A 27,080-nucleotide genomic window follows, 5' to 3' on the forward strand; every position below is an offset into this window, starting at 1 on the left:
TTTCCTATAAATATGCTCGTGCCTGATACTTGTAAACCAACTGAGGATCTGTTGCATCATTCCTTGACACAGTTCGGTCTGCGATCAACATCTAGATACCGGGGGGATATTCCATTCTCATTGTCACTATTTCCGAAGTTAAAAACACCATGATAGGTATGCTGATAAGCGCCCAAAATAAAAACCTGGGGAACCCCAGGGCTAACTTTACCCGCCTTCCCCCTCCCCCTCCCCCTCCCTCCCCCAATTTCCCTCCCCTCTTCCTCAAATCTCATATCCCCCACTGCTGTGCGCTACTAGTTCTTTTGCGACGCTGCGTATTCAAGCAAAACTGAAAAACAAAAAACGAAGACGGGACTTTGAACAACCTACATCACACTTTCCCTCTTGGTTGATTGGTTGCAATCCATTATTTCAGCTTTGACCAGCTAAAGCAGGGTGGAGGATGTAATTTAATCAATTTGAGGTGACAACATTAATCATGGAAGCTGGCGTAACAGATGCACCGTAACATGTGATGTTTCGTTGTAAATGACTCTGTTGCGATAACCCTCTTGATTATTGTCCCTTTTTTAGAGAAATAGGTCAATCTGGTAGTGGCCACTCTTTGATCAAAGCACTCCGTGTATTCCGAGTTCTACGACCATTTAAAGGCGTGCACAAAATTAAGAAATTGCAGGTAAGTGTTACACGTCAAAAAATCTCATTTTTGTAGCTTACTGCCTCTAATAGAGGCAGTAAGCCTCTTTTAGATTTTTCACGCCCCTTTCCGACAACCAATCAGAGGTATTTTACCCCCAGAGGTATTTTAGTACTTTACTCTGATTGGTTGTCGGAAAGGGGTGTGATTGATGGCTGTCACCCGAAGCTTGGTGGCATGAAAGTGAGATTCTCAACGATCCTGACAAGAGGTTCTCTCCGCTCACTGCTTTGCAGCTTGTTGGTCGGCGCTTCGCGCCGAATTCTCGTACTCCGGTAGAGAGAAGAGAACCTCTGGGACCAGGGTATGCAATTATTTGCTCCACAAATATTTGCCCCCCAAAGGAGTTTATGTGTTGCATTGCGGCGATTATTTGTCCAGCGATTGATTTTTTACTAAAAAATCGAGATGAAAGATAAAAATCACTAACTATTTTCGCATGTGTGCAAATAGGCATGCGGATCAAACTTCAAAGTGACCCATGCAAATTTCTCCTTGTGTGAAGAGATCACAAGTTTCATGGTTTCAATTAACAGGAAGCAAGACGAAAATGACTAAAAGAGGGCAAGAGATATTTCGGGACGACTGTTTTATTTAAAACAGTTCTTGATTTGCTGTTATAAACGAAAAACGTACGAATTTCTTACGTGTACAAAGCCCACGCGGTAAAATTCAGCATGCGTACGTAGATCGTTGTTTAGTTGACTTCAGGGGCAAGAAAAATGCGTAGTGTTATGTTGAAAATTCTGAAAGTACTACGATTTGACGCAAAATCTTCAATTAAACAATACTTTTTGAACACATCGTTACTCAAACGTAATATTTACCGGGCAATAGAATCGTCGAATTGTCGCTGGGCCCTGCTTGAAGTCCGGAAGTTCGGTTTCGGTTTACGGCCACAGTTCGCATCGCTGTAGAGAATTGTAGTGTCGTTGACTTAAGAGCTTATTCTGTCACCTTTACGACCTTGGTATCCATTATTTTCCTGACAGAGTATTAGATAGCACTGCTACTTTATATTAAGAGTTCCACAAGGTCTAGCTTGATCGTAAAGGAACGAAAAATCCGACTTGAAAATTTTGAAGGTTGGCCGCGCGGACGCTCTCTTTTTTTCAAGTTTGATCATTTAGGGGCCGACCATTTAACTTTTGAGAGGGGGGTGGGTGATTTCTGGTCATCAAGACATTTTTTTTTCTAGCAATCTGCTGTACAGGAAATTCTTTTTTCGTTCTAAATGCTCTTTTTCTTCTGTTACATTTGGGCTGCATGCATTTTTTTTCTTCCAACAAGCACTTGCAGGAAATTTTTTTCAAAATCACCCACCCCCTTCAAGAGTGAAATGGTCGGCCCCTTGGTATGAACGCATAGAATGATGGCCTTCTAGTACCCCCTGACGCCATCAAAAAATTTGTGTAAACGACGCAATCTTATTGGTTCGTTGATCTCCTAACCATGAGGGAAGGTTGGGGAAGGGAGGTAGGGGCGGTTACGGGTGGTTCAGGTGTCAATGTGTTAGCATATTATAATAATATATTTGTTTCCGTTCATCGCGGAGCTTAAATTTTTGGTTGCACTATATCTTGAGTTGTGAGTAATTTTTAGTGTCGTTTCAGGGTGGTTAAATACGGTATTCTAAGTAATAACAGGTGCAGGAAGCTACATGCACTCATTGACTGCCTATTTTTAACCTTGAGTGTTCAGAACTTTAAATTTTTTTAAAATTTTTTTTACAGGCTGTATTTCGCTGTATGTGGTACTCAGTAAAGAATGTTGCTAATATCCTGATGATTACCATGTTGTTTTTGTTCATCTTTGCCGTCATGGGTGTACAACTGTTTAAAGGAAAGTTTCAATATTGCAACGACAGCTCAAAGCGTACAAAGGAAGAATGCCAGTAAGACCGCACAAACATTCCTTTTTTATATGATTGGGGCATTGGCGGGGGGTGGTGTGGCCCGAGAAGGGTGACGGGTGGAAGTGGTAGATTGAAGGTAGATCCAAAAATGCCAATCCTTCCCATAACAAATATTTTAATTTATTCCATTTTCATTGCAGTTACATCCTCACATGATAATGATAATAATAATAATAATAATAATAATAATAGTAATAGTAATAATAGTATTAGTAATAATAGATAATAGTATTAATTTTACAATAACAATTAATAAAAATTTAGATCCATGACAAAGCAGTGGGGTAGATCAGAAGGGAACTGACGAACCATGCGTGCTAGCCAACCGTTATAAAAAGACTAACTTAGAAACTAGCAACCCTACTAACTAACTGCTGATTTTAGCCCAGGTCAGTGGTATGGGGGCGCTCAGGGTCTAAGACCTTATCTTTATAGAAGTTAGTGCATAATCTCTTAAAAGAAGAAACACTAAAATTGGCAGTCCTCAGCTCATCTGGCAAATTGTTCCATAAATACGGAATCCTGTCAAACTTTAACGTTCAACTTTAAACTTTAAACTTTGGGATACCAGTTTCAGTTTTATGTTAACGTTTACCTCTGAGCCTGAGCCAAGGTAAGACCCAACCTTGGTAGCACCAAATGACTAAATGTGGATGACCACTTCTTAACACGATAACGATCGGATGTCGCTCTGGTTTAACGGCGTCCTTCAGCGCCCAGGTAGTTCACCTGGTATTTACTCCATAACTTAAGTGTAACGAGAAGCCAAAAGGTCGACCTTTCTGGTCCGAGGCGGCTTTTTACATCCTGAGAAGATCTATAAAAATGTTTCCTGAGATTTGACGGAACTCAGTTGAGGAATACAGTTCGATTTATTGATGTGATCTAGTGAAAGTCACATTGCCCATAAGTTGGAGCCCAAGGAAGTTGAATAAATTCCACGGATTTTGAGGTAGAGATGGAGTACGTGACTTATTGTGGATTTGGTTCATTTGCAGAGGGAAATATTTTGTTTTCAAGTACGATGCGAACCAGCAACGGGAAGAAGTTGAAAAGGTTTGTCTTAGTTGCACTTTATGTTTATCAATTCTGCTATGCTTAAGGAATCAAAATTATTAATCAACAAAATTAATAATTAACTTCATTTTTCAGTTTCAAATAGCTGTACAATCATTATCATAATGGTGATATGTCTGACACTGTGTTCTGCATTGGTGTTGTCAGGTAGAAGATCGCAAATGGAGTAATAAAGACCTCAACTTTGACGACGTATTGCAAGCCATGTTGACTCTTTACACTTCTTCTACTGGTGAAGGATGGCCAAGGTGAGGTTATTGTTCACAACTTAATGATTGCTTAGAGAAAACTCAAGGGTTACATAGCTTCAGTTTAAATGTTTTCGGGCGGTTTATGAAAATTCTGTATTTTTATCGATAAAATCGTACGAGGTGTGAGTTGTGTTAGCTAACCTCGTCACTTGGAGATTTGTACTGTTTTTCGGGGTTATTGTATTTTTTTTCTGAGTTATCTGGTGTTTAGAAGCGGCATTAATAATTTCCTTGGCGGGTGCACTTACGAAGGAAGTGATTGTAACATTTTATGCGTTAGCAAAGAAAAAGAATGTTTCAAACGTCATTACTTAAGAGGAAACGAAATCCTTGCAAGGTAAAATTACGACGTCCCTGACAACCGGAAACTGTCGATGTCAAATCTTCTAAACTAACAAATTCTGTAGTTGGTACATTTCGCCTTCATCAAAATCTTCCATCTAAGTTTTTGAACCAAGGAGAGAAGAAGTATTCGTGATTTCCAATCTATACATTTTCATCGAAATTTAGTCAATAAAAACTTGGTTAACCTGCTGGAGTAAATAGGGTTTCAGTCGGCGACAAGAGTGGGCCAGGCCGGGAAGTAAAGATGAACCAATTAAGACGAAGCGACTAACCCAATAAGCTGATTCTTCTCGATTTGATTTACTTGATCCAGTGCCATGAAGACCACTATGGACACTACAGAAATAGACAAAGGTCCAATCCATAATTACAGCCCTGGATACGCGCTTTATTACATCGCATTTGTTGTGGTATTCTCTTTTTTCTTCCTCAACATCTTTGTGGCTTTGATAATCCTCACCTTCCAAGAGGAGGGTGAAAGAGAAATTGCGAGTTGCGAGTTGGATAGAAATCAGGTACATAAACTATTTTTATTCTTCCTTTAGGGATAACTAAATTGTGTCGCTGTTCATTTTGTGCATGGATCGTTTGTAATCTGTGTCAACACGCTCCATCGTCGGCCATCCCCAAATCTCTTTTGGTTTATTCTATCCGTTTTGGAGTTTTTCTATCTTGCCAAACTATTATTTTGTAAAAGTGATGTGGCTAGCGAAGCCGGTAAAATTCAGAGATGAAAAGAATCGTGCTTCTGCTAAAGGTTGTTGCATCCAAGACCGTGCGCAATCTTTTGCTTTTGTGTCCGCACATTCTTCGATGGGTAGTTTCTGTTGGCCAGTCAGTTCAAAATAGTTGGTGTGCTATTGAACTTAGAGCAAGGGCTGGTCAATAAACCCCCTACCAAAAAACCGTAAGAAAGACATCTAGTGGTTTCATTACCTTTGTTTTATCATTGTTTTACGTGGGTCATTCTTTTCGTCGCAGAAAGCGACGCAAAAAATGAATCTTGACTTTTCGCCCTTTCCTAAATTGTGCAAAACATGTGAGCATTTATCTTTTGTCTTTGCAGCGGGAGTCATGAATGAATTTGGAATATACTAATTGTCAAATGTTCTCTCTAACAGCGTGATTGCATTCAGTTTGCGCTGACTGCTAAGCCTGCGCAAAGATATATGCCAGCTGACCACAAAAGCCTGCAGTACAAGGTCTGGGTAATTGTGATGTCGAAGCCATTTGACACATTCATTTTGGTGCTGATAGCGCTCAACACTGGTGTTCTTATGTCTCAGGTAGGTAGCTCGGCTAAAGTTAGTGTTAGTTCGTCCTGTTCGAACAGACTTTCCCGTCCCGTTTTTAGGGATATCCTGGTGTTTTCTCAAAGCGGAAGAAAAAGTTCTCAACCTAACAGGATACTCTATTCTTAATGATGAATAGAATTTTGCCTCTCTGTCCTCGCATATCTTGCAAAGCAGTCGGTTGGCTCATCACCTAAGACTTCTTTTAACCTTCTGTCACGTTGCCCGCTTCAAATGAGCGTATGCTCTCTAACCTTCTGTTCTGTTATTTCCATACAGCATTATAAGCAAGACGACCAATTTACAGACATTCTCATGTACCTAAATATCGCCTTCACTGTTCTCTACATGATAGAAGCTGGGCTGAAATTTTTTGCCTTAAGACTGGTAACTATGTTTGAAAATATTTGTTTAGTCTACAGGGAGCGACTCAAAATTCGGGCACAATTTGTCTCCACACTCTGTAGCCACGTATTTAATGAGAACATGATTTGCTCGACATCGATTCTTCTTCTTGCATGCTGTGCATACTATTCAATTCTAACAATAAGTTCATGATATAAGAATTTCGATCTAGTAGACTATCCCTTGGAACAATGTGGAAGTAAATCGTTCCAGAGTCACAGAGTAATTCCAGTACAAGTCCAATTAAAAGCTATCGCATTTTCTCGGAAAGGGAAAGACTGCTTTGTACATGAACAACCTACCCCCCCCCCCCTCACTCTTAGCCATTCCTTCAAACCAAGGAAGAAACACACCTGAGCAAAGAAACTATATCCATATTTCTTGTCCTTTTTTTTTTTCAGAAATATTTTCGGGACTACTGGAATATTTTTGATTTCATCGTTGTGTTAGGAGGTCTGATGGATGTTCTGGTGACAGTCGTTGACAAATATGCTAAAGAAACACAGGTAACTCAGGTGATTTAAATCTGTAACATTTACTATTTCTTGCAGTATGATTAACCCTCAGAAGTGATTAACATATGACTCCTCCCTATACAAATCCACACATTATCCAGTTAACATGTACTGAGCACACCCAGATTTCAGGTAGAGGCTTTTATCTTGATCTAACACCAAATTCTTGTAACTTATTCACAAGGAAATGTGTAGCAGCTAGAGGGGAGAATTGTCAATCAGCTGACCATGGGAGTTTAGGGGTTAGGCAACGAGGTTTTCGTATCCTTCTTTCAGTCGGATATGACTTTGTTTTGTGCCGTCAGCGAAGGCTGGAAGACGTTTGCACTAGCATGACGACGTTTACATAGTGGGGTTCTTCAAAACTCAGGTCTTTGGAAAAAAACCTAGCAAATACTTTAAGCGGAAAGATTGAAGATTTGTTTACAGAGGAGATCAAATCAGTGAGCGATTAGTTTTATCATCATTTTTTTGGCAAATAATGATTTCACATGTGAATTAAATTTTGCAGAAAGGCGGTACACTTGGTATTGGGATCGACCCCAGTATGTTCCGTTTGTTTCGAGCAGCAAGACTAATCAAACTGCTGCGACGAGGCTACACAATCAGAATACTATTGTGGACATTCCTTCAGTCATTTAAGGTTGGCTTGTTGTCTTTGAGTTTTTCTTGGACTCGGGTTTGAGGTCCGTACCGTAAAAAATGAGTGCTCGTTATTACGAAACATGGCAGTGATGTTGAAAAGATTTAAACCTATCATAGCCTTGTGACTGCCTGAGAATATTTTTTTAACTAACTTCATATATTTCATTGTATCTGAAAAAAAAAAAAGGTTTATAATGTAATGGACCACTTTATTCCATTCACAGGTTCGTATTTATAGCTATACCAGCACCTGCACTATCATGGCTCATTAATCCACTAGTAATATGACTCGCATGATGTATTTACATTGTCCTCAATTAGGCTTTCATATTCACGTTAACAGACTTTGTATGGTATCTTGCCAACAGGCTTTACCTTACGTCACGCTCCTCATCATGCTAATGTTCTTCATGTATGCCGTCATAGGGATGCAGGTAGGCTGCGGGAGTCATTTTTCTAAATTCGTGCCTGAGTTTGTACCTTTTTTCTTTTTCGTATGCTTTCCTGGATGGTTTTCTGGTCTACCTAGTTCCAGTCTCCGTTGGGGGACTGGAACTAGGTATTTCCCAAGTTGATTGAAATTAGTTTCGTAACCGGCAAGCATGCAAAGAAGTGGCCATATTCTTTTGTTTCTCGCTCAACCAAGCTTCTTAGACGATTTTCGTAGAACGGGTATTGGTAGAAGATGTCCTTCTAAAAACTGTGCGAAGTCATACCTACAACATGAGTTGTTTTCTCTTTTATGTTTCAGCTTTTTGGAAAAATAGCGCTAGACTCAGAGACAGAAATTAACTCCAAAAATAATTTTCGAAATCTTCTTCAAGCTCTACAGGTTCTGTTCAGGTGAGAAGCAAAACAGAGACCGACTAAAATACTAAATTCTAAAATATTAAATACACTGAGCCAAAGATATGAAAATCGAAAGGTGATCATACTCCAGAGCTGAGTGGATAATTGGCGGATGATCTCTAAATCAAAAAATTACTTTATCGCGAATCAGCAAGAATTACGTGGCACATGACTGTACGTCTTTTGATGTTTTCTGTTTTATTAGTAACTTTTTTTTTGCATCTCTGTCAGATCGGCGACCGGCGAAGACTGGCACAAGATAATGTTAGCTTGTTATGATGCTGCTAAATGTGATGCGAATGTTAACGAAAAATATAGTTGTGGAACAACAGTTGGGGCTATCTTGTACTTCTGTACATTTATATTTCTGTGTATGTTCTTGGTGAGTGACGAAATTAACGAAATATCTATTAACATCCACTGAGGAAATACGCCATTTCGAGGTTTAGTGGGAAACACTTAACTTGACTGATAGGTTCACTATTTCAGATGAAAATTCAAATGAACAATACAGATGGATCGCCAAGTTTTAGTTTTAACAGAGGAGGTAAAAAATATTTAACACGAGATTTTAAAATAATTAAGCGCTCGAATTAGAGAATATGGGGCAAGCAAGTGGACTAGGCTATTGTTCTTTCCAAGCAAGAAATTTTTATCCTTTTAAGTTACAACCTAAATATTGTGGCGGCTGTTTAAAGTGTGGTCTCAAGTGTGCTGCTTTGTTTTTCTTTCAGATGTTGAATTTATTTGTGGCTGTTATCATGGATAACTTCGAATACCTGACTCGTGACGAGTCCATCCTTGGTCCGCACCACTTGGATGAGTTTGTCCGCGTGTGGTCTGAGTTCGACCCCAGCGCCAGGTATAAATTACATCTAGCTATTGCGCGTAGCTTTATTGTTACCATGCTACACTGGCGCCATAACTAACGCGTTCCTGCTCTCCTTTAGTGGCTGTATCCACCACAGCGAAATATATAGAGTGATGTGCAGTATGTCACCTCCAGTCGGATTTGGAAAGAAATGTCCAAAGATTGTCGGTTACAAGGTATGTAAGGTTGTAAGTTCAGTTACATTTGGTTGAACTGACTTAGCTTGATATGTATAGAGGTTTGCGGTGAGTCAACACTTCACCAGTATTCAGTCTGAGTAACGCGTTTCTCGGCTAGGAGAGAAACGTCTTTAGTCTGCATTTTGTCCATTGCATACTTTACCGAGAAGGGGGAGGGTGGGAGGGGTAAAACTATGGCGCTACCTTAATAAGGGGTATTGCAATATAATTTGGTTTTATCAACTGAGTTTACATTGTGGATTGCCACCTTAGCGAGTTATTATGTTGACTTTCGAGTGTTTGCCGTTCATCACAGCGAAAATTCTCGAGAAGGGTTTTAGGATTTACCTTTCGCTTTTAAGTTCATTTTACTTTAATGGCGTCCGACTTCACACCCAGACCTGATAAGTGTAACTGTAAAATACTGGGATTCAAATCAGGGAGAAGAATCCTTAAACCGAGTGTCTTACATTGCTCTTCCCTTGCTTAGCGCCTGATCAAGATGAACATGCCGCTGAACGACGATAACACGGTCTCATTCAGTACGACACTCTTTGCTTTGATTCGTACCTCGTTGAACATCAAACTGCGAGGAAACATGAATGCAAATGACACCGAACTACGGCGAATGATCAAAAGAGTTTGGCCAAAAACCTCACAAAAAGTATTGAATAGTTTGATACCTAAACAGTTAGGTAAGTGATTCAGAACCGCAAACATTGTATCAATGTTTTTACCTTTATATGAGGTAGTTGCTTTCTTTAGTGGCAGTATGTAGAGTGGTTTAGTGGATAGTGGGCGCGCCTGTCAAGGGAGACGCTCATTTCCTATCAGTAGTCATTCAACGTAGGATGTGACGTTTGAAGATATTATCAGTTGGTTTAGATTTTTGTGTTTGGCTTATGATTGATGTTTGAGTGACAGGAGAAAAGGTGTGGTTTTTTGGTTCCTCCTCTTGTTTTAAGTATCGATCAATTTAACGTATTTTACAGAACTGAGTTGTCAGCAAATGACGATAGGAAAGATTCACTGCGCAAAGCTTATACACGAGAATTACAAATACCTGAAGAGGAAGGGCACACAGACGGAAAGGGTAAGAATTAAAACGAGTCGATAGTGTTTGGACTACACCCCAACTGTTAGTGGGTGTGCAACCTAATGCTTCCCACCTCTTCCTCCGTATAATTTTTTGTACTTTGAGGTACACTTGTCTTTGTGTTTGTGGAAGACTTTTGAGTTAATGAGCGATAGATAATTTTGATCAATTGACGATTCTAACCTCTGTTTTAAGGTTGAAAGAGAAGAAGAAAGAAGTGCTACGAATGCGAAGGTTAGTGAACGTTTTGTTTTTTTGGCGAGTGATATTCATTACATACACCCTTTGCAGGTTGGTGTCTTAGTGTCATACCTGCTATTTGTAAAACTTACCCGATTTTCTCTCTTCCATGTGAACAGAGAGGTCTCTTCTCAAAGTTGGTTGGTTCCCTTCGACGCCAGAGGAGGCCAAATATGATAAGAGAAGATATAGAACTTGGGAATGTGGAAAGACGCAGAGAGAGAGCTTACACTAGTGACGCTCGACTTACAATGGCACGGTACGTAAGCTTTGTAAAGGAGAACTAACGCGCATTAGTGTTGAATGATGTCCGTATCAGCTATTTGTTTGCCTGAGTTAGATGGTAAACCGACTGAGAAATAGGCACTTCCGTTTAAGTGATTTCCAGTGTTATAGCCTACGCTCAATGTTGAAGTGGCCCGCAGTGCAGCCAATCAAAACTGCGACACAGTTCGGTGGTGTTGTGAAGGCTGTTTACGACGCAGGGTTATAGCGGAGGCGAGTAGGGATCTACACACTCTCTGAGTATCTTACAAACATCTCCGACGGATTATCATGCCCATGAATTGAAAGAGGGTCTGGCTTATGTTTCTTGTAAAATGTAATAGGTTGGTTGTCTTGAGGGCCATCGGTATGTTGACCAATCAAAGAGCGTGAATGGTAAAAACCGGAAAAAGCATCTAATTCTATGATGCACCCATAAGGATGAAAAAGGGATACTTTTGAAGGGTGCTTTATAAGGATTTGCGGGTACTTTGGCTCAATAAAACTTGGCATGTCAGGTGGTAAGTATCAATCAAACATGTCAATTCATTTTCCGTCAAAATCGGGCCCCTCTCGGTTTGATGGCAACATTGCAAAACGCAGGCGGTTCTTTTCTCTACAGTACTGAGATTATTGAACGGTAGTTGTGAGGTTATTTTCGACACACTCACCGTTAGGGTATCAGTATCAAATCGATATACGTTTTATCTTTGCAGCGAAAGAAGTCAAGAAACACTTCAAGAATCATTCGAATACCTACCGTCCCGTACTCATGCCTATGACAACGGCCCCTATCCCCTGAAATTTTGGATCTGACGGTCTATAACAATTAACTTCAACTGTATTTTACATAGAATACGTCATAAAAAAAATATTGTTTTTACAAAGCGAAGGCATATGTAGAATATTAATTTTGGCTTGATGACAGTACTAACGTCTTCACAAGGTCGAATGACAGCCCTTGGCGTTTGACGCCTCAGGCTCTTTGAAACTTAGTTCCTTCCAGGGATATACACTTTTTCTTCAGGAACTGACTATGAATTATGAGTTATGTATCTCGTGTTACAGTAACAGGGATTAGATACTCCAACCAGATAAATTCAAAGTTGCTTTTGGAAAGGAAAATTAGAAGACAGCGTCTGTTTAACCCCACCAGATGAGTTTTGGTATCGTCCTCATAGCGAACGAAGCAGTTAACCAACCAAATTCCCTCACACCCGAGTCTTAGTTGAATCATAAGTTCCGTTGAGTTCTTCAAGGATTGTTGTGTATGAGATGAGCTGTCGATGTATTTCATCCCGCTACTGCAATGCTGACCATGAAATTCGAGCAACTCGTTGTTTTTAGCTTCTTCATTTGTTCTTTTGAAGTTTCGGCTTCCTTGAAGAGAAGTAATAAATATGACTAATAGTTTACTTACGGCTGTAGTTAAGGTGGCTCGTACCAGTTTCTTCGCGCGGGGAACAGGTCACTCTTGCTTGACGCGCGCGAGAGAAACGTGCGAAAGAAGCGCGAGATCAAAGGATGAAAATTCAAAACAAAGATGGCGGCGCGTGGAATGTTTTCTACTTTTGTGAGAAGTTTACCTAAGAGCTTGTATTTGATGTGTTGAGCGGCTACTTTGAATGCAGGAGATAAAAACTAAGATAAAGAAGAAGATTTTCGGAGAAGTAAAGGTTGCTTCACTTCACTTTTAAAAGAAATATTCAACCGATATGAAATCTTGCGACGGCGAAAAAAGAAGAATTCAAGTGAAGGATAATCTTCCTGAAGTGGAAGAAGACTTTGAAACTTAAAGGAAAATAATATGATATAGCCAGAAGTCGTGTGTAGAGTTTTTAAGATGAGCCCGGGAGGCTGTCTTTGACAGCTGTTTAATGATTTTCTCAACAGTAAACATCAGATCGTAGGCGCTTGCGCGAGCACACGCAATTGTCAGCGGTAGCTACAACAGATTATGAGCAAATGTCGATCTTATAGAATCCAGATTTTTAAACGCGTGAGAACGCGCGTGGAAACTGCTAAACTCACGAAAGCTATTGCATGAAAACAAGTCCGGTGACCCCTTCTTTTTATTGTTCCAATATGATAATAACGTCAAAAGGAATCATCAGAAAAAAAACTAGAAAATTCTACGGAAGGAAATTTGCAATGTGTGAAAGTTGCTTTTTTTGTAGATTTTCTGAAATTCCGCTCCGTAAAATTTTTTAAAAATCTTTGTGCATTTTCCTTTTCAAGTGCCAAAAGCAATCACTGAAAAAAATCAGGGGGTCACCGGGTTAGTTTTTGAATTATTTAAGCCACAAGCTAAAAAATGCGTCTGAATAAGCCTATGAATGCGTTACCATGGAAACTGCTAGTGACGAAATGACATCTATGTTTGGATAACCAATGATTATATAATTCAACCCCGTAAAAGTGTTTAACTGGCTTTGGCCAGTCTTTATGTTGTATTCTTTCAAAGTTACAAACCATCAAAAAGATGAAAACCGGTACGAGCCACCTTAAGTATTTCAGTCTAAAGAAGAAATATGGTGCTAGATAATTTCGTGCCTGCAAATGATTTAAAATAAACCCGTTAAAGAGCGTGAAAATAAAACAGAACAGAAAAAATACGAACGAAATCAATAAGATTAGACTACTGTTTGCATGTTTTCCATTTTCTGGTCTAGCACTGATCGACTTGGGAACAAGTCACATGTTCACTCCCATGAGAGCAAGACAACGAGGCAAAATATTGATAGAACAGCGGGCTCAGACGGTTTATTGTCAGAAAGAAGCGTGCCGTATAAATTTCTGTAGTCACCTTTCTTAGAGCTTATCCGACAAAAATTGGTTCATATGATACCATGAGATCTTAGAGTTTCCTCCTTAGGCATTATTTATTCCAGTTGCGACTTATTTTTAATTCAACTCTACCAAAACTTTTTTTGATGGTGTTCATCAACAATCTGTTTGGTTGTTTTGTCCGTCACTCTGAATACAAGTATCAGCAGCATGGAAATTTGCTGTTGAAGAAAAGAGAGATGAAGTTCGGGTCAGTTATCGTAAGCGGGGAAAATCAGTCGCATGGAAATTTGCTGTTGAAGAAAAGAGAGATGAAGTTCGGTTCAGTTATTGTAAGCGGGGAAAATCAGTCGCATGGAAATTTGCTGTTGAAGAAAAGAGAGATGAAGTTCGGGTCAGTTATTGTAAGCGGGGAAAATCAGTCGCTTTCATCTTTCACATTCATCTTCTGATTTTGAAACAGCATGTGGTTTTCGAGCTCCAGTGTTCTTGAAATGTTCCTAATTTACATCTTCAATCTAGGAATTTGTAAATTGTTGTCTAGTTCCCCTCGTTTAATTCAGATGGTAAGAAAAAAACAAGACATGGCATTTTGTACGAATGCGACATAAAGACTATTTCATTGATTCCACCACCAGGCTTTCCTCCACAAAATCTCTTTCCGTACTTAACCTTTTTTTAGATCAATGATACATTTTAAAGCCGTGCCCACTTCAACCGCGGGTGGTGGAAGTAAGAGAAGCATTTTATAGCCTCTCTCTATGCCTTCACTCAATATGGTTTTTAAAAAACACTGTGGCTTTTCATTTTCCATTTTAATGTTCAGGAGCCTGCGCCCGCATGGAAATGAGCAGTAGTGAGGCTTTTGAAAATAGCTGGGTTTTTTTTTTTTATATTAAGTTGAAAAGATTAATTGAAAAGTGTTCCATTTTCTCTGTGAAACAACTGATTAGATAATACAGAATGTCATGATTAATTTGAATTGTGTCAGATCCAAAAACCGATTCGATAGCTACAAATTTATTTTTGAGCTGCAAAACTATTTTATTTGTTTTCAAATATTTTGCAACAGGGAATGAAAGTAGTAGGAATTAATTTCAGGATTGTTATTGTTCTTCTCCACAGTGAAATTGTTTTTATTTTGACGTTTAATTCTTGCCGATCGATCGGAAAAAGCTTTCGTCTCGCATTAAGTAGTTTTTTAGATATCCACTCTTCTTATTTCCTTTTCAAACGACACCCGACGTCACTTTTTCCGTAAATGAGATGAACAACAGATAGAGGGTGCGAGCGGCTTTCAGTGTGTGGCCGCCTACTTCATACATTCCACAGGCAGGTGCTCCTAGGATCTTGCCAACTCCAATTCGACTTGGAGTTGGTGTATGATAGACATTTGCCAGAATATTTCCAATAGTTGAATTAGTTTTTTTTCGGGAAAGGAACATCCCGTCGAAGGACGATTTTACTTTAATGTCTTTTTCTAATGCCGACGAAATGACACCTACCAATATACAATATGAATGTAAGAAATCATTTGTCTTACCTTCTCCGGTTTGAAAAGTTTGTTTGAGATAATTTTGGAGTTTTTCACAATGAAATTTATTTTTGAAGGAAAAATTATCATGATTTCAGAGAAAGAAAAAGTATGCAATTGAGTGGTCTTATTCTCTGTCCGATTTTGTTGAATGAGCACTTGATTTAAAATGGTTAAAAATAAGTTCAGTTTGCTATTTTGGCGATAAAGACAAATACATCGAATACACAGGAACAAAAACCTGAAGAAAAAATAGTAATGGAACTGAACAATTAGCAAAAGATCTTCACTGCGATAATTGTGTTTTTGTTTGCGGTATTTTGCAACTGGTGAATATTTATTTAGTGGCATATCATTGACAGTATGTTTTCGCTTCCTGCAATCCTTTTTATTAATCTCTAGTTTTCACCGACAACCTTCAATTTCGTAGATGAAATTTAAATGGATCGTGACACTTGACGGAATTGATGCACGCATCAGATGGATCTTATAACGAAAGGCTTCATCAATTTGTCAGAAAGAAGTGAATTATTGAAGTATCTGATCACTTGAGATTTTTTAATTTCGCCTTCTTTCCAGCCATCTTGTCGTGAAATGATGATTTTTAGCGAAATGTGCATACATTAACAATGAACAATGAGGGTTTCTTTAGATTTTTCCTACGGTCTTGGTTTTGCATAAATGAGAATATAGGACAATTTACGATTCAATACCCAAAAATTGCGACGAGCGTTTCGTGAACTATAGGTGAATTTTAAAACTGATGCCTTCTGACTGAGTTCACAATTTTCCTCTTAACAACTGTTCATTGGCTTTTAAAATATGTCAGGGAGAACAATTTCATGCATTTTGCGATTTCAGCAAGAGTATCTATGTTTTTGTTTCGTAAAGCGTCATTTCATTTATAGAATGATTTGCCGGAGAAAAACACGGTGAAAACGATGTTCTAAACAAATCGTAGAATCAATTAAGTGGTATTTGAGTTAATTCGGAGAGATTTTTTTCACACTCATGATAGTCAATTTTTGTTAGTGACCCCATGCTACCTCACACTTAGAGCTTGTATAAAAATTTGCTATTCCCCCCTACCGAAATACAGTAAACAATTTTGAAATGAAGGCTTTGATTTACCTTCCTCAAACTGCTTTTTTTGCGTAGGAAGACGCCGATTTTTTTTTTCTACAGAATCGTCGAAAGAAATTAACAATAGCTTTGTTTCATGAATATTAAAAGTGTCTTGTGTTTACGCTCTTGAACGAAAATTTACTTTTTTGGATTTGATCTGAAAAAATCCTTCATCTGGGTTTTGTACTTTTGTAAGTCTTCAATAACATAGGACTCAAAGAGAATCCTACAAAATGTTAAAACCTAACGAAACCTTAAACACTTCATACGCTTACCGAAGAAAGCCAGTTCCATCCTTCTTAATTCACTGCAGTTACTTAGGACTTCTTACAAATATTTATCATTTTTTTTTTATTCATTGAAACAAGTTGAACTCACCTGATGAGTAGCGACAATTCCTTTTTCTTCCACTGTTCTCAGATGATTACGTGCAGTCTCAATTGGAAATTCACATAATCAGATATATTTCTTTTCCGTGTGAAGGGACTGCAAGATATTCCTTGTGTCCTTGATCTCAAATTCGGCAGGTGCAGTTATTCTTGTGAAAAAAACCGCCTGTCGGAGCAACTTCCCTCACGATTGAACCTCATAACTGTGTCAAAAATAACGTTGTTTCGTTATCGCTCTAACCGTTCAGAACTTACGTACCGATTCTAAATAGTTGTTCCTACGTTACTGAATGATTTATAATCAGTGACATCGCTTAGTTTTAGGTCGACTTGATCAGTTGCTAAAAAAAAATTGGCTTAGCTACGAAGAGCAACGATCCCTCGCATTAAAATGTAGTGGTTTACCAAAAATCCACAAACGATCTTAAACGATATTTTTGTTCGTACCTTACAATTGTCCAACTTTACCTCACTTGTATAACTGCTATTTTGTAGAGACCTACCGAGAGAGCGGGTCAGACGGCATAGCAGTCTGGGTCCGACATCCAAGTCGAATGGTGACGTCAATAAAAACGGACTGCAGGTATAAATAAAGAATTCCTGTATCTGATTTAAAGAAACAGTGTACTACCTTAATTAGATTGTACAAAGTCGAAATGAAAAAAAGAAAAATGCATAATTTTGCTACCCACTTTTTTTTGACAGTATTACATAATGATAGTTGACTTCAGTGGGATAAACGTCAGTTCTTCGCCTATAACCTCATTGGAAACTTGGTAGTTGAAATGACCTGGTTAAATTTCACCCTGATTACCACAAAAGTGTATTTATAATATTCCAGATTTTACTAATGTAGTAATCTTACCGTTGCTGCGTTTTTGCCCTTTGAGTTAGTTTGCCGCAGGTTCTAAGTTAGATCAGTGTTGGTTGGTAGTTACGCACCAAATGCGATACATATTTGTAACTTGCTTGATCTTGTTTCAGACGCATCCAGACTCCTCCCGTGGTGTTGTGGGGGCTCCAGTACCCTGTAGTGTAGCCACGCCCAGAGTGGCCGAGCGGTTCAGGGACCAGGCCGTTTTGCCGGCTCTTTACCTTACACCGACCACCAGAAGGAATGAGAGAGGTGATCTAACCATAATTTCTCACACAAGTCAGGCTTCTCTCTTGTCTAACTTCTCCTTGCCGGAAATTTCTTTGTCAGCAACCAGCTTGCTCATATGAATCCTACTTTAGAACTGTTTAAATATTGTGTTTGGCCCGAGGCAGTATTTGCCATATTTGAAAAAATCTTGAACCGTTAGTGTTATCCAAATAAATTTCAAACTGTATATCATAGTAAAGATAAATCTAGTAGATAAGGGTTGAAAGGTTCAAATAAGAGTGATCAGTACTTTTTGTGTTTCGTGGTGCTATTAGAGTATATTTGTTCAAAGCTGTCTATTCTGTTGACTTTGTAGCTCTTATGGAAGGAAAATCGCTAGATCTTGACAGTTCTAGCGATAGTGATACTGGAGTGGAAGTGGATAAAGACCGACCCCATTTGAGGAGAGATCCGTACTATGACGACATGATAACTCGTATAAACTCTCATATTAGGGAAGCCGTGGAACGAGGAACAAGTCCGTATGCTATATATGGGCTGGAAGATGACGATGCGGATGATTGGTGCTGATAGTTAAAGGAAGTTCTGGAATTAGTTAAATGAACGTCGACAGCAAAACCGAGGAGGCTGCAGTTTTACAATCTGGCTTTAATATGGTTAATCGAAATAATCCGACACCAAAGAAACATGCCGTAGGCAATGGCTTTACGTACCTGCAGCTGTCTAACTATTCCATAGGTTGCTCTCCTGTTAGAGAGGGAACATGTGAGGGCCCCCCCCGGACAGTACTGAAGAGGAGTTTTTATCTATCAAGTTTTTCATCACTTCATTGTAGGACTCGGGAGAGATATCGACGAAGTAGTCAGTTTGTTAGAGAGGGAACATGTGAGGGCCCCCCCCCCGGACAGTACTGAAGAGGAGTTTTTATCTATCAAGTTTTTCATCACTTCATTGTAGGACTAGGGAGAGATATCGACGAAGTAGTCAGTTTCGAAGTGTTTCTAGAATTTGAGGGTTGAGTGGGTCTTCTTCGACAAGTCACCGTGCGGAGCTCGCCATGCACAAAAAACGAATCCATCATGGAAACTATGTTTAGAGGCTATGTACTGACAGCGTCAATCCAATTACAGTCATCAAATAATGATCTGAAGGAAAACTCTATATATATTACATTAATTTGACTAAAACAATTTACATTGATGAATAGTACGAAATTCAAAAAAATTTATTCATATTAATAGCGTGATGTTACGAGTTACAGTTTAAAGATGTTAGATTTATATGAGGTAATACCTTCAAACATGTTTAAATTATTCTGAGCGCTTAAACATAGTCTTATTGCCTCTAAGAGAAAAATATTATAATTGAAATACTAATATACAAAGCTTTTCCAATTTTGTATTTTATTTCTTTGTCAACTTAAATAGCTCAATCTCTGAATATAATCCAACCGCTTTCCTTTTTTTCTGATAGCATTAGTAGACAGTAGAGTTATTTTTTTGTTCAATCCAAGAAATAGCCGTTACCGACAGCTGGGACAGTGGAGGCTGTATCATTTTCTTTGGCTGACATTTAGAGCTACAGAATCTCTTTGCCTTTTCAAATTGCATGCAGACGTAGTAATGTTCAAGTGACCAAGATAGTTTTATTAGGAGAAATACGAAAAACGAGTTCTTTTTCTAAACCGTAAACATTTTGAGCTGCCAGGTCGTTAGAATCAATCGCTTCTCCGTCTAGTTTTCTGTTTTGAAAATTCCTCGTTTGGTTTCGAGATAGTGTGTATTTTTTATTCTGCTGTTATTGTACTTTTAAAGCAACTAGTGCATTTTTATCATCATTTTAAGTTTTTTGTCAACAGTTTTAGTATTGCACTGCCCTTCGCTTCTTAAAAAAAAGGAGCGACAGTGTGTTGGTTGGGGAAAATTCTAACCAATCATATTTGCATAGCTGGAGAACATTAGGAAGGATAGAATAAAAATTTCAAGTCAGCAACAAAGTTGTTTTACATACTGTGTTCTCAACTCTTATTGCCCCAGGCAAAAAACAACCGTACTGTTTCGCAGAGTTTACGTGAGGAAATTGAAAACTTGACATTAAATTACATTGCCGAAGAAAACAAAATCTCGGAAAAGAAACGTCTAGACTACAACTAATCACGTGTATCACTATATATCGATTGACAATGTATCAGATAATTTACAGTACTAAGGCATATTTAGTTTTTCCCCTCCTTTTGCCAGCCAACCTATGGAGGGAGGGGTAGTTTCTTTCGTCTTCTATAAATTGTTTATCCATATTTATGAAGTCACTTTTGAGTGAGTCACGAGAAAAATACGATTGATCTTCAAAACTCGCGAAACCTCCTCTACTGATCAGACAGACTAAAACCACGCAGTTTAATCATTTGAACTTTCAGTTCTCATCAGCTCCTTGTAATATTTTTGTTCTGCATGGCTGTCGAGATAACTCCTGTCTTGTTTTAGAGAACTTCTGTTTTAGAATGTTCAGTTTTAGCGACAAGCTTTTCCAGTTTGAGCGTATGCTTTCTTAAATGAAGGAGAAAGAACAGAAAAGATGGCGATCTATAATCACCTGCTAACGCAGAGTAATCATTTTGACCTAGAAATACAATATTGTGATCACTCCTTAAGTTATTTGCGGTGGATATTGTCAAAAACACTACATGCATATCAAGAGAGGATCTCGATCCCTTTAAACGTTTTAAGATATAAGTTTGCTTATGAATTATTTGGATTCCTAACATTTCCCTATTCCTTTACCAGAAATAAAAAGGATATTACCAAGAGAAAATGGTGAGATACTGTTTTCTCTTGGTATTACATAACCAAGAATGGATACAAATTTGATCTTCGGGTGTTGATGTCCCTCACGAGTAAGCAAGGTGAATAAGTGAGATATAAAAGAATTAATATAACCAAAGTAAAGAACACACTCTGATTCGGCAATTCAGTGTCCAGCATTTTCCCATGGGTGTACGCTGCTGACATGAGCAAATGCACAGACTAGTTTCCGCGCGCTTGTCTTTTTTGGTCACGTAAGATTTGTGAAATAAAAGGAAACTCTGGCTACAGTGCATCAGTGTTATATCATAAAACAAATGGTAAACACAGTACTGAGTATAAGAAGCTAGAGTCGCTCTTGGCTATCGCGTCGCGCGACTCTTACGCTTCTTTCATCCTTAGCAACCTCCCGCGTGCATTCGTAACTCAATGGTGTACGCTGTGGTGTTTACTATTTGTTGAAATGAATGAATGAATTCTTTCTTTATATTGCGCCCTTTCTATACAATATTCAAAGGCGCAGTACCCCTCATCAATTTGATAGACACCACACAAAGATAGACCACAACACCGTAGTGCCCTACTCTTTTCGAACTGTGTGTGGGTTCTTTATCGTCCCACAAATTTTTTTATCACGTACAAGGGCTTGTGAGACGGGACCTCCATTTATCGTCCCTATCCGAGAAGACTAGAAAGTCTAACCATTTGCAGATATTATTACATAGGCAGCACTTTCTTCTCAGTTATTTAAAGACCCTGAGTGTTGGTCCGGCCGGATTTGAACTCACGACCTCCCGCACAACAGTCCGGCGCTCTACCAATTGAGCTAATCGGGATTCTCTCCTCTAAGTTGAAAACACTTGATAGAAAACAAAGAGTGGTTGCTGATGAAATTAGCGTTAGCCCTTCGCTCCGACGAAGGGCTAACGCTCGAAACGTCAGCTTTTGTAATCGTTACGGTGGCCAATTTACCATTTCAACTTTGTTGATATATCTTAATCATGTCTGAAGTTGTTGGGTGTAACTTTTCAATCTGATCCGTGTAACTGGGATTAACATTTTGATAATATCATATCGAAAGCCAGTAGTCGTCTGTACATTTCATGTGTTTGTAAATTCTATGGATTGCCGTCGGATCATCTTCATCTTCTTTTTATCAGTCTTATTCTATCTATACTTACATATGCTGTAGAAGTATGGGGCTGCGCGTATTATCATAACAATATCATAGGTGACAAATTACTCCTTAATTTTGGCGCGAAATTTCAGCGTTAATTTTTAATTTCACATGTGAAATTACCAAATTGCCATGGTAACATCTCTTGTATCTCGATCGGAGCCAAGATGGCGTCGAGATTTAAAACGGTGACCCTTGAAGAGTTACGAAATTAAAGGAAGCGGCCGAAAATTATTAACAGGCACGAAGAGTTCGAAAGGTATTTGTTGTGAAGAAACTTAGAAAATTTCGAACTTTAACAATAATGTATGCTTTAATTCAACGAAAACTATATTCTTCATGTTCTCGGTTTTCGATAAAATAAACCAGTAAAAACAATTACGGTTGTGAACATAACTTGTCACCCACGATATTAAAAGGTAATCAAATGGTTTTCTCGTGAAATTAGGAATTAATTTCACTTGCGTTTTGTCAAAATTCTGATAATTTCCCTCGCCTAAAGGCTCGGGGGAAATTATCAGAATTTTGACAAAACGCGCGTGAAATTATTTCCTAATTTCACTCGTCGCCATTTGATTATACATACGTATTTGAGTCGCATAGACAGGCTGTTCAAAAGAGCTGTTAAGCTTGGTTACTATAAAGAGCTTTTTTCGATTGAAAATACGATTACTCTTAAAGATAAGAAGTGTTGGGCCAAGATCACCGACAGCGATTTTACAACAGCTTTAGATGACCTTTTGCCACCAGAGCGACGTAAGAGGCGCCATAATTATATTCTCCCGCTTGTCAGAACTGAACGTTTCAAGAGGACTTTTGCTAATAGATGTTTGTTCTCTTGTTAGTTAGTCAGTTAGTTATCTAGTTAGTTAATTAGTTTTATATTCATGTTCGTATCATTGTAACTAAACACGTTTGTTGTTTAGAGTGCTCAATAAAGACTTTTATTATTATTATATTCAAATTACTACAAATGTCAGTTACATAATTCAATCAGTCATACATTTATAAAACAAATTATAAGAGCATCAATTGCCGCGATCATCTCCATGTCTACTCGGCCTGCCGAAAGGCTACTTCAACCTCCGTCATAATAGTAGATGGACTCACTCAAAAATGTTTTCCTCCCAGTAAAACGGTAAATTCAGACTGATCAATGTTTGTAAATCAAAAAGAAAGGTAAAACTACCAAGTTGATAAACCAGGTTACTACGATGATTCAACTGGCAAGTTGCATAGCATCGATATCAATGGAATAAAGACGGTCAAAGACTGCATGTGGCTACTTGTACATGTATAACACTTTGTAAAGCACTGGGAAAAACTAAGTTGTATAAAGACGCTAGAAGGTAGTGTTACAGAAGATTTGTCTCATATTCAAAACAGAAAACCTGCCGCATCCCACTAATGAATGAGTACCCTGTTCCACAAGAGAAAGATGACTGAAGAATATATTTTCTAATTGACAATCAACCAATAATAAAATGATAACAAATAATAATGATGACAATAATAATAATGATAGCAATAGTAATATGATAATAATTTAAAGGGGCTAACTCGAGAGCCTCGTGGTTTCTCTATCCTCTGGACTCCAACAATGATTCCGTCATTCCGCGTATCAGGATACTCCGCCATTCCACAATATGTCTGTTCCTTCATTCTGTTGAATAACTCAAGATATCGGATCTAATTTGCGCATTTAAAATCGCGTGGAATCCTGAAATGATTGTGAGATGATTATCGCTTTCTGCTGTCCTTCGTATTGTCACGGCAAGAACTGAAAACATAATGTGCTGGTGGCTATAAGTCGGAAATCACAAAAGGAGAGAACTCCGCTGTGTATCGAGTGCGAATGTCGAACGACTAAGACACTCCCAAAAAAAACAAGAACTGGCCCCATCGGGAAACGTGTCAAAATTGGGTCAAGATCGGAATTCTATTGTTACACCCACTCACTCATCTCGATAACAAACGTGGCTTCGCCTCCTGTTGGAGGTAGTAGCCACAAAAATTATTCTGCCCTCTGTCAGCCTTACGTTCTTCCTTATGTTCTTTTCGCAAATGACTTTCTAACAATTATAGCCTTGGTGTACCATGAGTAACATAGCTCGAAAAAAAAAAAAGAGTTTATGAAGTTCCAAAAGAGCTGCAAAACATTTTAAAAGCCAGAAGTTTTAATGTCTATAAGTTTAGGCGCATGAAAGTCCGTCCTTAAACTATATTAACTAAGACCCGCTTTAAACAACATTGCTCAGCTGCATACTGACTTGAACACCAAACAGAACGGATGCAAAAAACTGCAATCAACAACTCAGTCACATCCGCGAAGACTAACTACCATGTGCGTATCACTTCAAAAAAATCACTCACAAAACTCGCTCTTTTAAGCGTAAAATCGCTTTTTTCTACATACATTTCGAAGTATCGGATTTTAAACAAAATACTGCCTACACGTTCGGCTAAATATAATCGATTCTCTTTTTATAACCATAACACAACGAAGCTTGGAATGTCAAAGGCCTAATTTTCTGAGCATTTCTCCAAGCAAATAATAATAACAAAATTTGGTAATAAGAAGGACTGGCTCCAGATAGCTTCGACAGAGTTTCAAAGAAACATAGAGTGTCAAGGGAATATGCTTCATAAGTACTAGGCATTTCAGCCTTTAATGTGTTTCTCACACTAAATAGTACAGAACCCTTATCGTTGGAGTCACGCATCTTCATTCGACCATCTCCACGCAGAAAAAGGTTGTTGATTAAGTCAGAGAATCGCTAAAACACGCGGTCACTGTTACGATTAAAGGCAATGAATTATTAGAGAACGAAACGTTCCTTGTCTACAAAAATAAATACAGCAACTTAGTGATAACTGGTTTAGTCGCGCTCTAATCAAGAAATTAAGTTTCCACGGACGCAAAATGTCCTCGTAAGTTCCTTATCATCGGTAACAAACTTGTCCAATTTTGACGCCAAACTGTTCTTTTCCTACTGCGCGGTGAAAGAACGTCCAGTCTTCAATGGGGAGAACATCAACTTTGTTAGTTGCGAACTTAAACTCGGTTCTGCGCCACTTTCCATCATCGCGCTGTTGTAAAATGATAAAAATACGTTATTACAAAAACAACTAGACATCATCTTGCTTGCTGTGCAACGTTTGAGTTTTGCAATCAAAACAGCACTGCATGATACTTGTCAGTACCTGGCAGTAGTCTCGTGTAACGTTTGGCCTTGGATTGCTTGTCGGTGTGAAGTCGAAGCCTCTCCTCCCATGAAAAATCCAGGAATAACGATGACTTTTTGAGGCTCTGTGGAACCATGGTACAATTCTCTTACACTTGACTGTTACTGTTTGGCTGACCGTGGTGCTAAGAAGTCGCAGGAAGTTAAGCTGTACTTTACTGACTCTGTAGCTGATCTAAAAATTGGGGGAAAGAAGGCTTCGATTTTAAGCTGGTGTTAATTAAAAATCATAGAATTTTACCAAGAAAATGCAAGAAGTCAATTGCACTTTTGCTTATCAGTGAACAGGATACATATTACCTTAAAACCTTGTTTAAGATTTGAAAATCTCTGCCACGATGATTTTGAATCATTTTTCCAGGTCTTCTTCGGAATCTGTAGAATTTATAAAATTATAAAGGCTGATAGTTTCTAAAGAAACTGTTTGGGGCTGCGTTGGTGGGGGTAACGAAATAATTTGGTTATATCAACAAAGTTGAAATGGTAAATTGGCCATCGTAACGATTACAAAAGCTGACGTTTCGAGCGTTAGCCCTTCGTCGGAGCGAATAGAGGAATTGTGGGTTGTGTGTGCTTTTAAAGGCAGAAAATGGAGCTACGGTGGCCAATTTACCATTTCAACTTTGTTGATATATCCAAGTTATAAAATTATAGCTCGAGTTTCGGGAACATGATTAAAAAAAATATCATGACTCAAGGAAAACGTATACACAAGACCTGGTTGTGCTGTGATGCTAACTAACATTCTTGTTGTAAGAAAACCAACATACCTTATCCTGAAGGGGAGAAACACAAGATTCCCCTCCCGCTGTAAAGTTGCAGTAAACCTTAATGGCATCAGCAGGGCATCCAAGGTTGGGATCAATCCAGAAATTACCTGTACCAGATATGGTTAACACTTTTACAATCGAACCTGTACTAGGTTGTCACCATCACAGGCAGAACGAGTGAGTGACCATCTAATGAAAGTTCCACAACATAGAGATCGAACTTAATAAAAACTCCTTGCTATGTGCCAACATTTATAACTGAAAGGAAGTGTGCTAAGCCTGACAAGGCGGTAGTCATGGCCTTGAAGTGCCTTGTCAGTATCTTTATCAAGAGGGTTACTTCACTAATTACAAATAAGCTAGAAATTAAAAAAAGAATATCATCTGCAATGTGGTGATGACGTTTTGACTAAAAATATTGGTTGGTTAAAAAAAAAGTACTTTAGAGAGGGATTCATGATTTCACTTCAATGTTTCTTGTTTGGTGACCGTTTAAAAGGGATTTAAACAATATCAACAAGCCTACAGGACGCAGTCAAAGGCGATCATGACCGTTTGTTAGAGATGAAAACTACATAATTCAAGAGGAAAAAGTTACCGACCGTTTAGTAGAGGGTGACCGTTTAAATACGGTACTGCCCAATTCAAGCTCGACTGTCTACGTCACGTAATGAGTTTTAAAAACATTTCGGAAACAATTTATCGACCACAAATAGAAACTCTTTACCCACCGTCTCGATAGCTGTCACTGTCCATAAGGTGTTTACACGACATGGCTGGATTATCTCTGGTACCTAGAGGAAATTTGTATTTCTCCACCGTAGAAGACACGTATAACAAAGACTTGATGTTTCGTATTGCCTGAGAAGAAAGCAAACAATCATAGTCTGAGAAAAAGAGGAAAATAGCTCAAGAAACACTGAAACTGAGTTAAAGATCTGAAAAATGTATTTACATTCGGCGGAACTAAACTGTAAGTGGCAGTGACAAAGAATGTAAATATTTTCCTATTGGTATGTTAGCACGTGGGCCGCTATGGCATTAATTGAGTCTTATGTTGTTTAGCGTATTTAACGTTTGATATTTGTAATGCATTCATCTCAGCTCTGAAACTTTTCTAGTTTTACGTTAAATTTTATCTTGCATGTAATTAAGCTGTTTTACCTCTAACCCCCAGAGGTTGGTGTGCCTGCATTTGGATGGGGAATACGTTCCCATTTTTCCCATTGGGTTTTTCGGGTTTGCGTATTAGGTGATGGCACAAAAAGGTTTTAGCCCGAGAGGTGATAACTGATTGTTTACTATTCTGTGTAACTTTGTCGGACGGCATTAAATACTCATCAGGCTCCTAGTTCGAGCTGGACACTTACTCTTGTGTATGAGTCGTGAATTTAAATAGGAATTACCTGATCTAAGTCATCATGCTGGGAAAATCTTTGAAACCCCAGCGCCTGACCAGGGGGACCCTAGGGTGAAAAGTGTAAAAAAAAAAAAAAAAAGGAG

The 27,080-nt window shown here is 38.6% G+C and overlaps 2 protein-coding genes and 1 long non-coding RNA gene across 18 annotated transcripts in view; 1 reads left to right on the forward strand and 2 right to left on the reverse strand.

Moving 5' to 3' along the window:
- LOC111321799 (voltage-dependent L-type calcium channel subunit alpha-1D) overlaps window positions 1-19,580 on the forward strand; it is a 43,546-nt gene extending 23,966 nt beyond the window's left edge. For 6 of the 9 annotated variants that reach the window (XM_088759107.1, XM_088759111.1, XM_088759108.1 and 3 more), the window contains 21 exons: window positions 577-679; window positions 2,434-2,594; window positions 3,614-3,671; window positions 3,840-3,940; window positions 4,602-4,803; window positions 5,410-5,574; window positions 5,860-5,967; window positions 6,387-6,500; window positions 7,012-7,143; window positions 7,514-7,579; window positions 7,897-7,988; window positions 8,226-8,376; window positions 8,729-8,856; window positions 8,945-9,041; window positions 9,535-9,739; window positions 10,037-10,137; window positions 10,336-10,374; window positions 10,500-10,639; window positions 16,975-17,062; window positions 17,464-17,605; window positions 17,940-19,580. In XM_088759107.1, the coding sequence (XP_088615233.1) occupies window positions 577-679; window positions 2,434-2,594; window positions 3,614-3,671; window positions 3,840-3,940; window positions 4,602-4,803; window positions 5,410-5,574; window positions 5,860-5,967; window positions 6,387-6,500; window positions 7,012-7,143; window positions 7,514-7,579; window positions 7,897-7,988; window positions 8,226-8,376; window positions 8,729-8,856; window positions 8,945-9,041; window positions 9,535-9,739; window positions 10,037-10,137; window positions 10,336-10,374; window positions 10,500-10,639; window positions 16,975-17,062; window positions 17,464-17,605; window positions 17,940-18,154 (2,608 nt within the window). In that variant the 3' untranslated portion in view covers window positions 18,155-19,580. Of the gene's footprint in view, window positions 1-576; window positions 680-2,433; window positions 2,595-3,613; window positions 3,672-3,839; window positions 3,941-4,601; window positions 4,804-5,409; window positions 5,575-5,859; window positions 5,968-6,386; window positions 6,501-7,011; window positions 7,144-7,513; window positions 7,580-7,896; window positions 7,989-8,225; window positions 8,377-8,728; window positions 8,857-8,944; window positions 9,042-9,534; window positions 9,740-10,036; window positions 10,138-10,335; window positions 10,375-10,499; window positions 10,640-11,360; window positions 13,260-16,974; window positions 17,063-17,463; window positions 17,606-17,939 lie in introns of those variants that run through there. The other 3 variants (XM_022924768.2, XM_088759113.1, XM_022924815.2) reach the window with 3 other exon arrangements.
- LOC148732581 (uncharacterized) lies at window positions 11,466-17,034 on the reverse strand. 2 transcript variants are annotated; one of them, XR_016000823.1, is made up of 3 exons: window positions 16,927-17,007; window positions 16,469-16,682; window positions 11,466-13,652 (listed from the first exon to the last, which is right to left on the reverse strand). It is a non-coding gene; the product is annotated as an uncharacterized LOC148732581 (long non-coding RNA). The 2 variants fall into 2 exon arrangements; XR_016000822.1 differs by having other exon boundaries at window positions 16,469-17,034.
- Window positions 19,581-23,721: 4,141 nt separating the features above from the next.
- LOC111320845 (uncharacterized) overlaps window positions 23,722-27,080 on the reverse strand; it is a 41,921-nt gene continuing 38,562 nt past the window's right edge. For all 7 annotated transcript variants that reach the window (XM_022923557.2, XM_022923592.2, XM_088756150.1 and 4 more), the window contains 6 exons: window positions 26,984-27,043; window positions 26,309-26,438; window positions 25,578-25,684; window positions 25,108-25,182; window positions 24,767-24,982; window positions 23,722-24,652 (listed from right to left, as the gene is read on the reverse strand). In XM_022923557.2, coding sequence (XP_022779292.2) covers window positions 24,506-24,652; window positions 24,767-24,982; window positions 25,108-25,182; window positions 25,578-25,684; window positions 26,309-26,438; window positions 26,984-27,043 — 735 coding nt within the window. In that variant the 3' untranslated portion in view covers window positions 23,722-24,505. The remainder of the gene's footprint in view (window positions 24,653-24,766; window positions 24,983-25,107; window positions 25,183-25,577; window positions 25,685-26,308; window positions 26,439-26,983; window positions 27,044-27,080) is intronic.

The sequence above is a fragment of the Stylophora pistillata genome, chromosome 4 (assembly GCF_964205215.1).
Source record: "Stylophora pistillata chromosome 4, jaStyPist1.2, whole genome shotgun sequence".
Taxonomy (NCBI): domain Eukaryota; kingdom Metazoa; phylum Cnidaria; class Anthozoa; order Scleractinia; family Pocilloporidae; genus Stylophora; species Stylophora pistillata.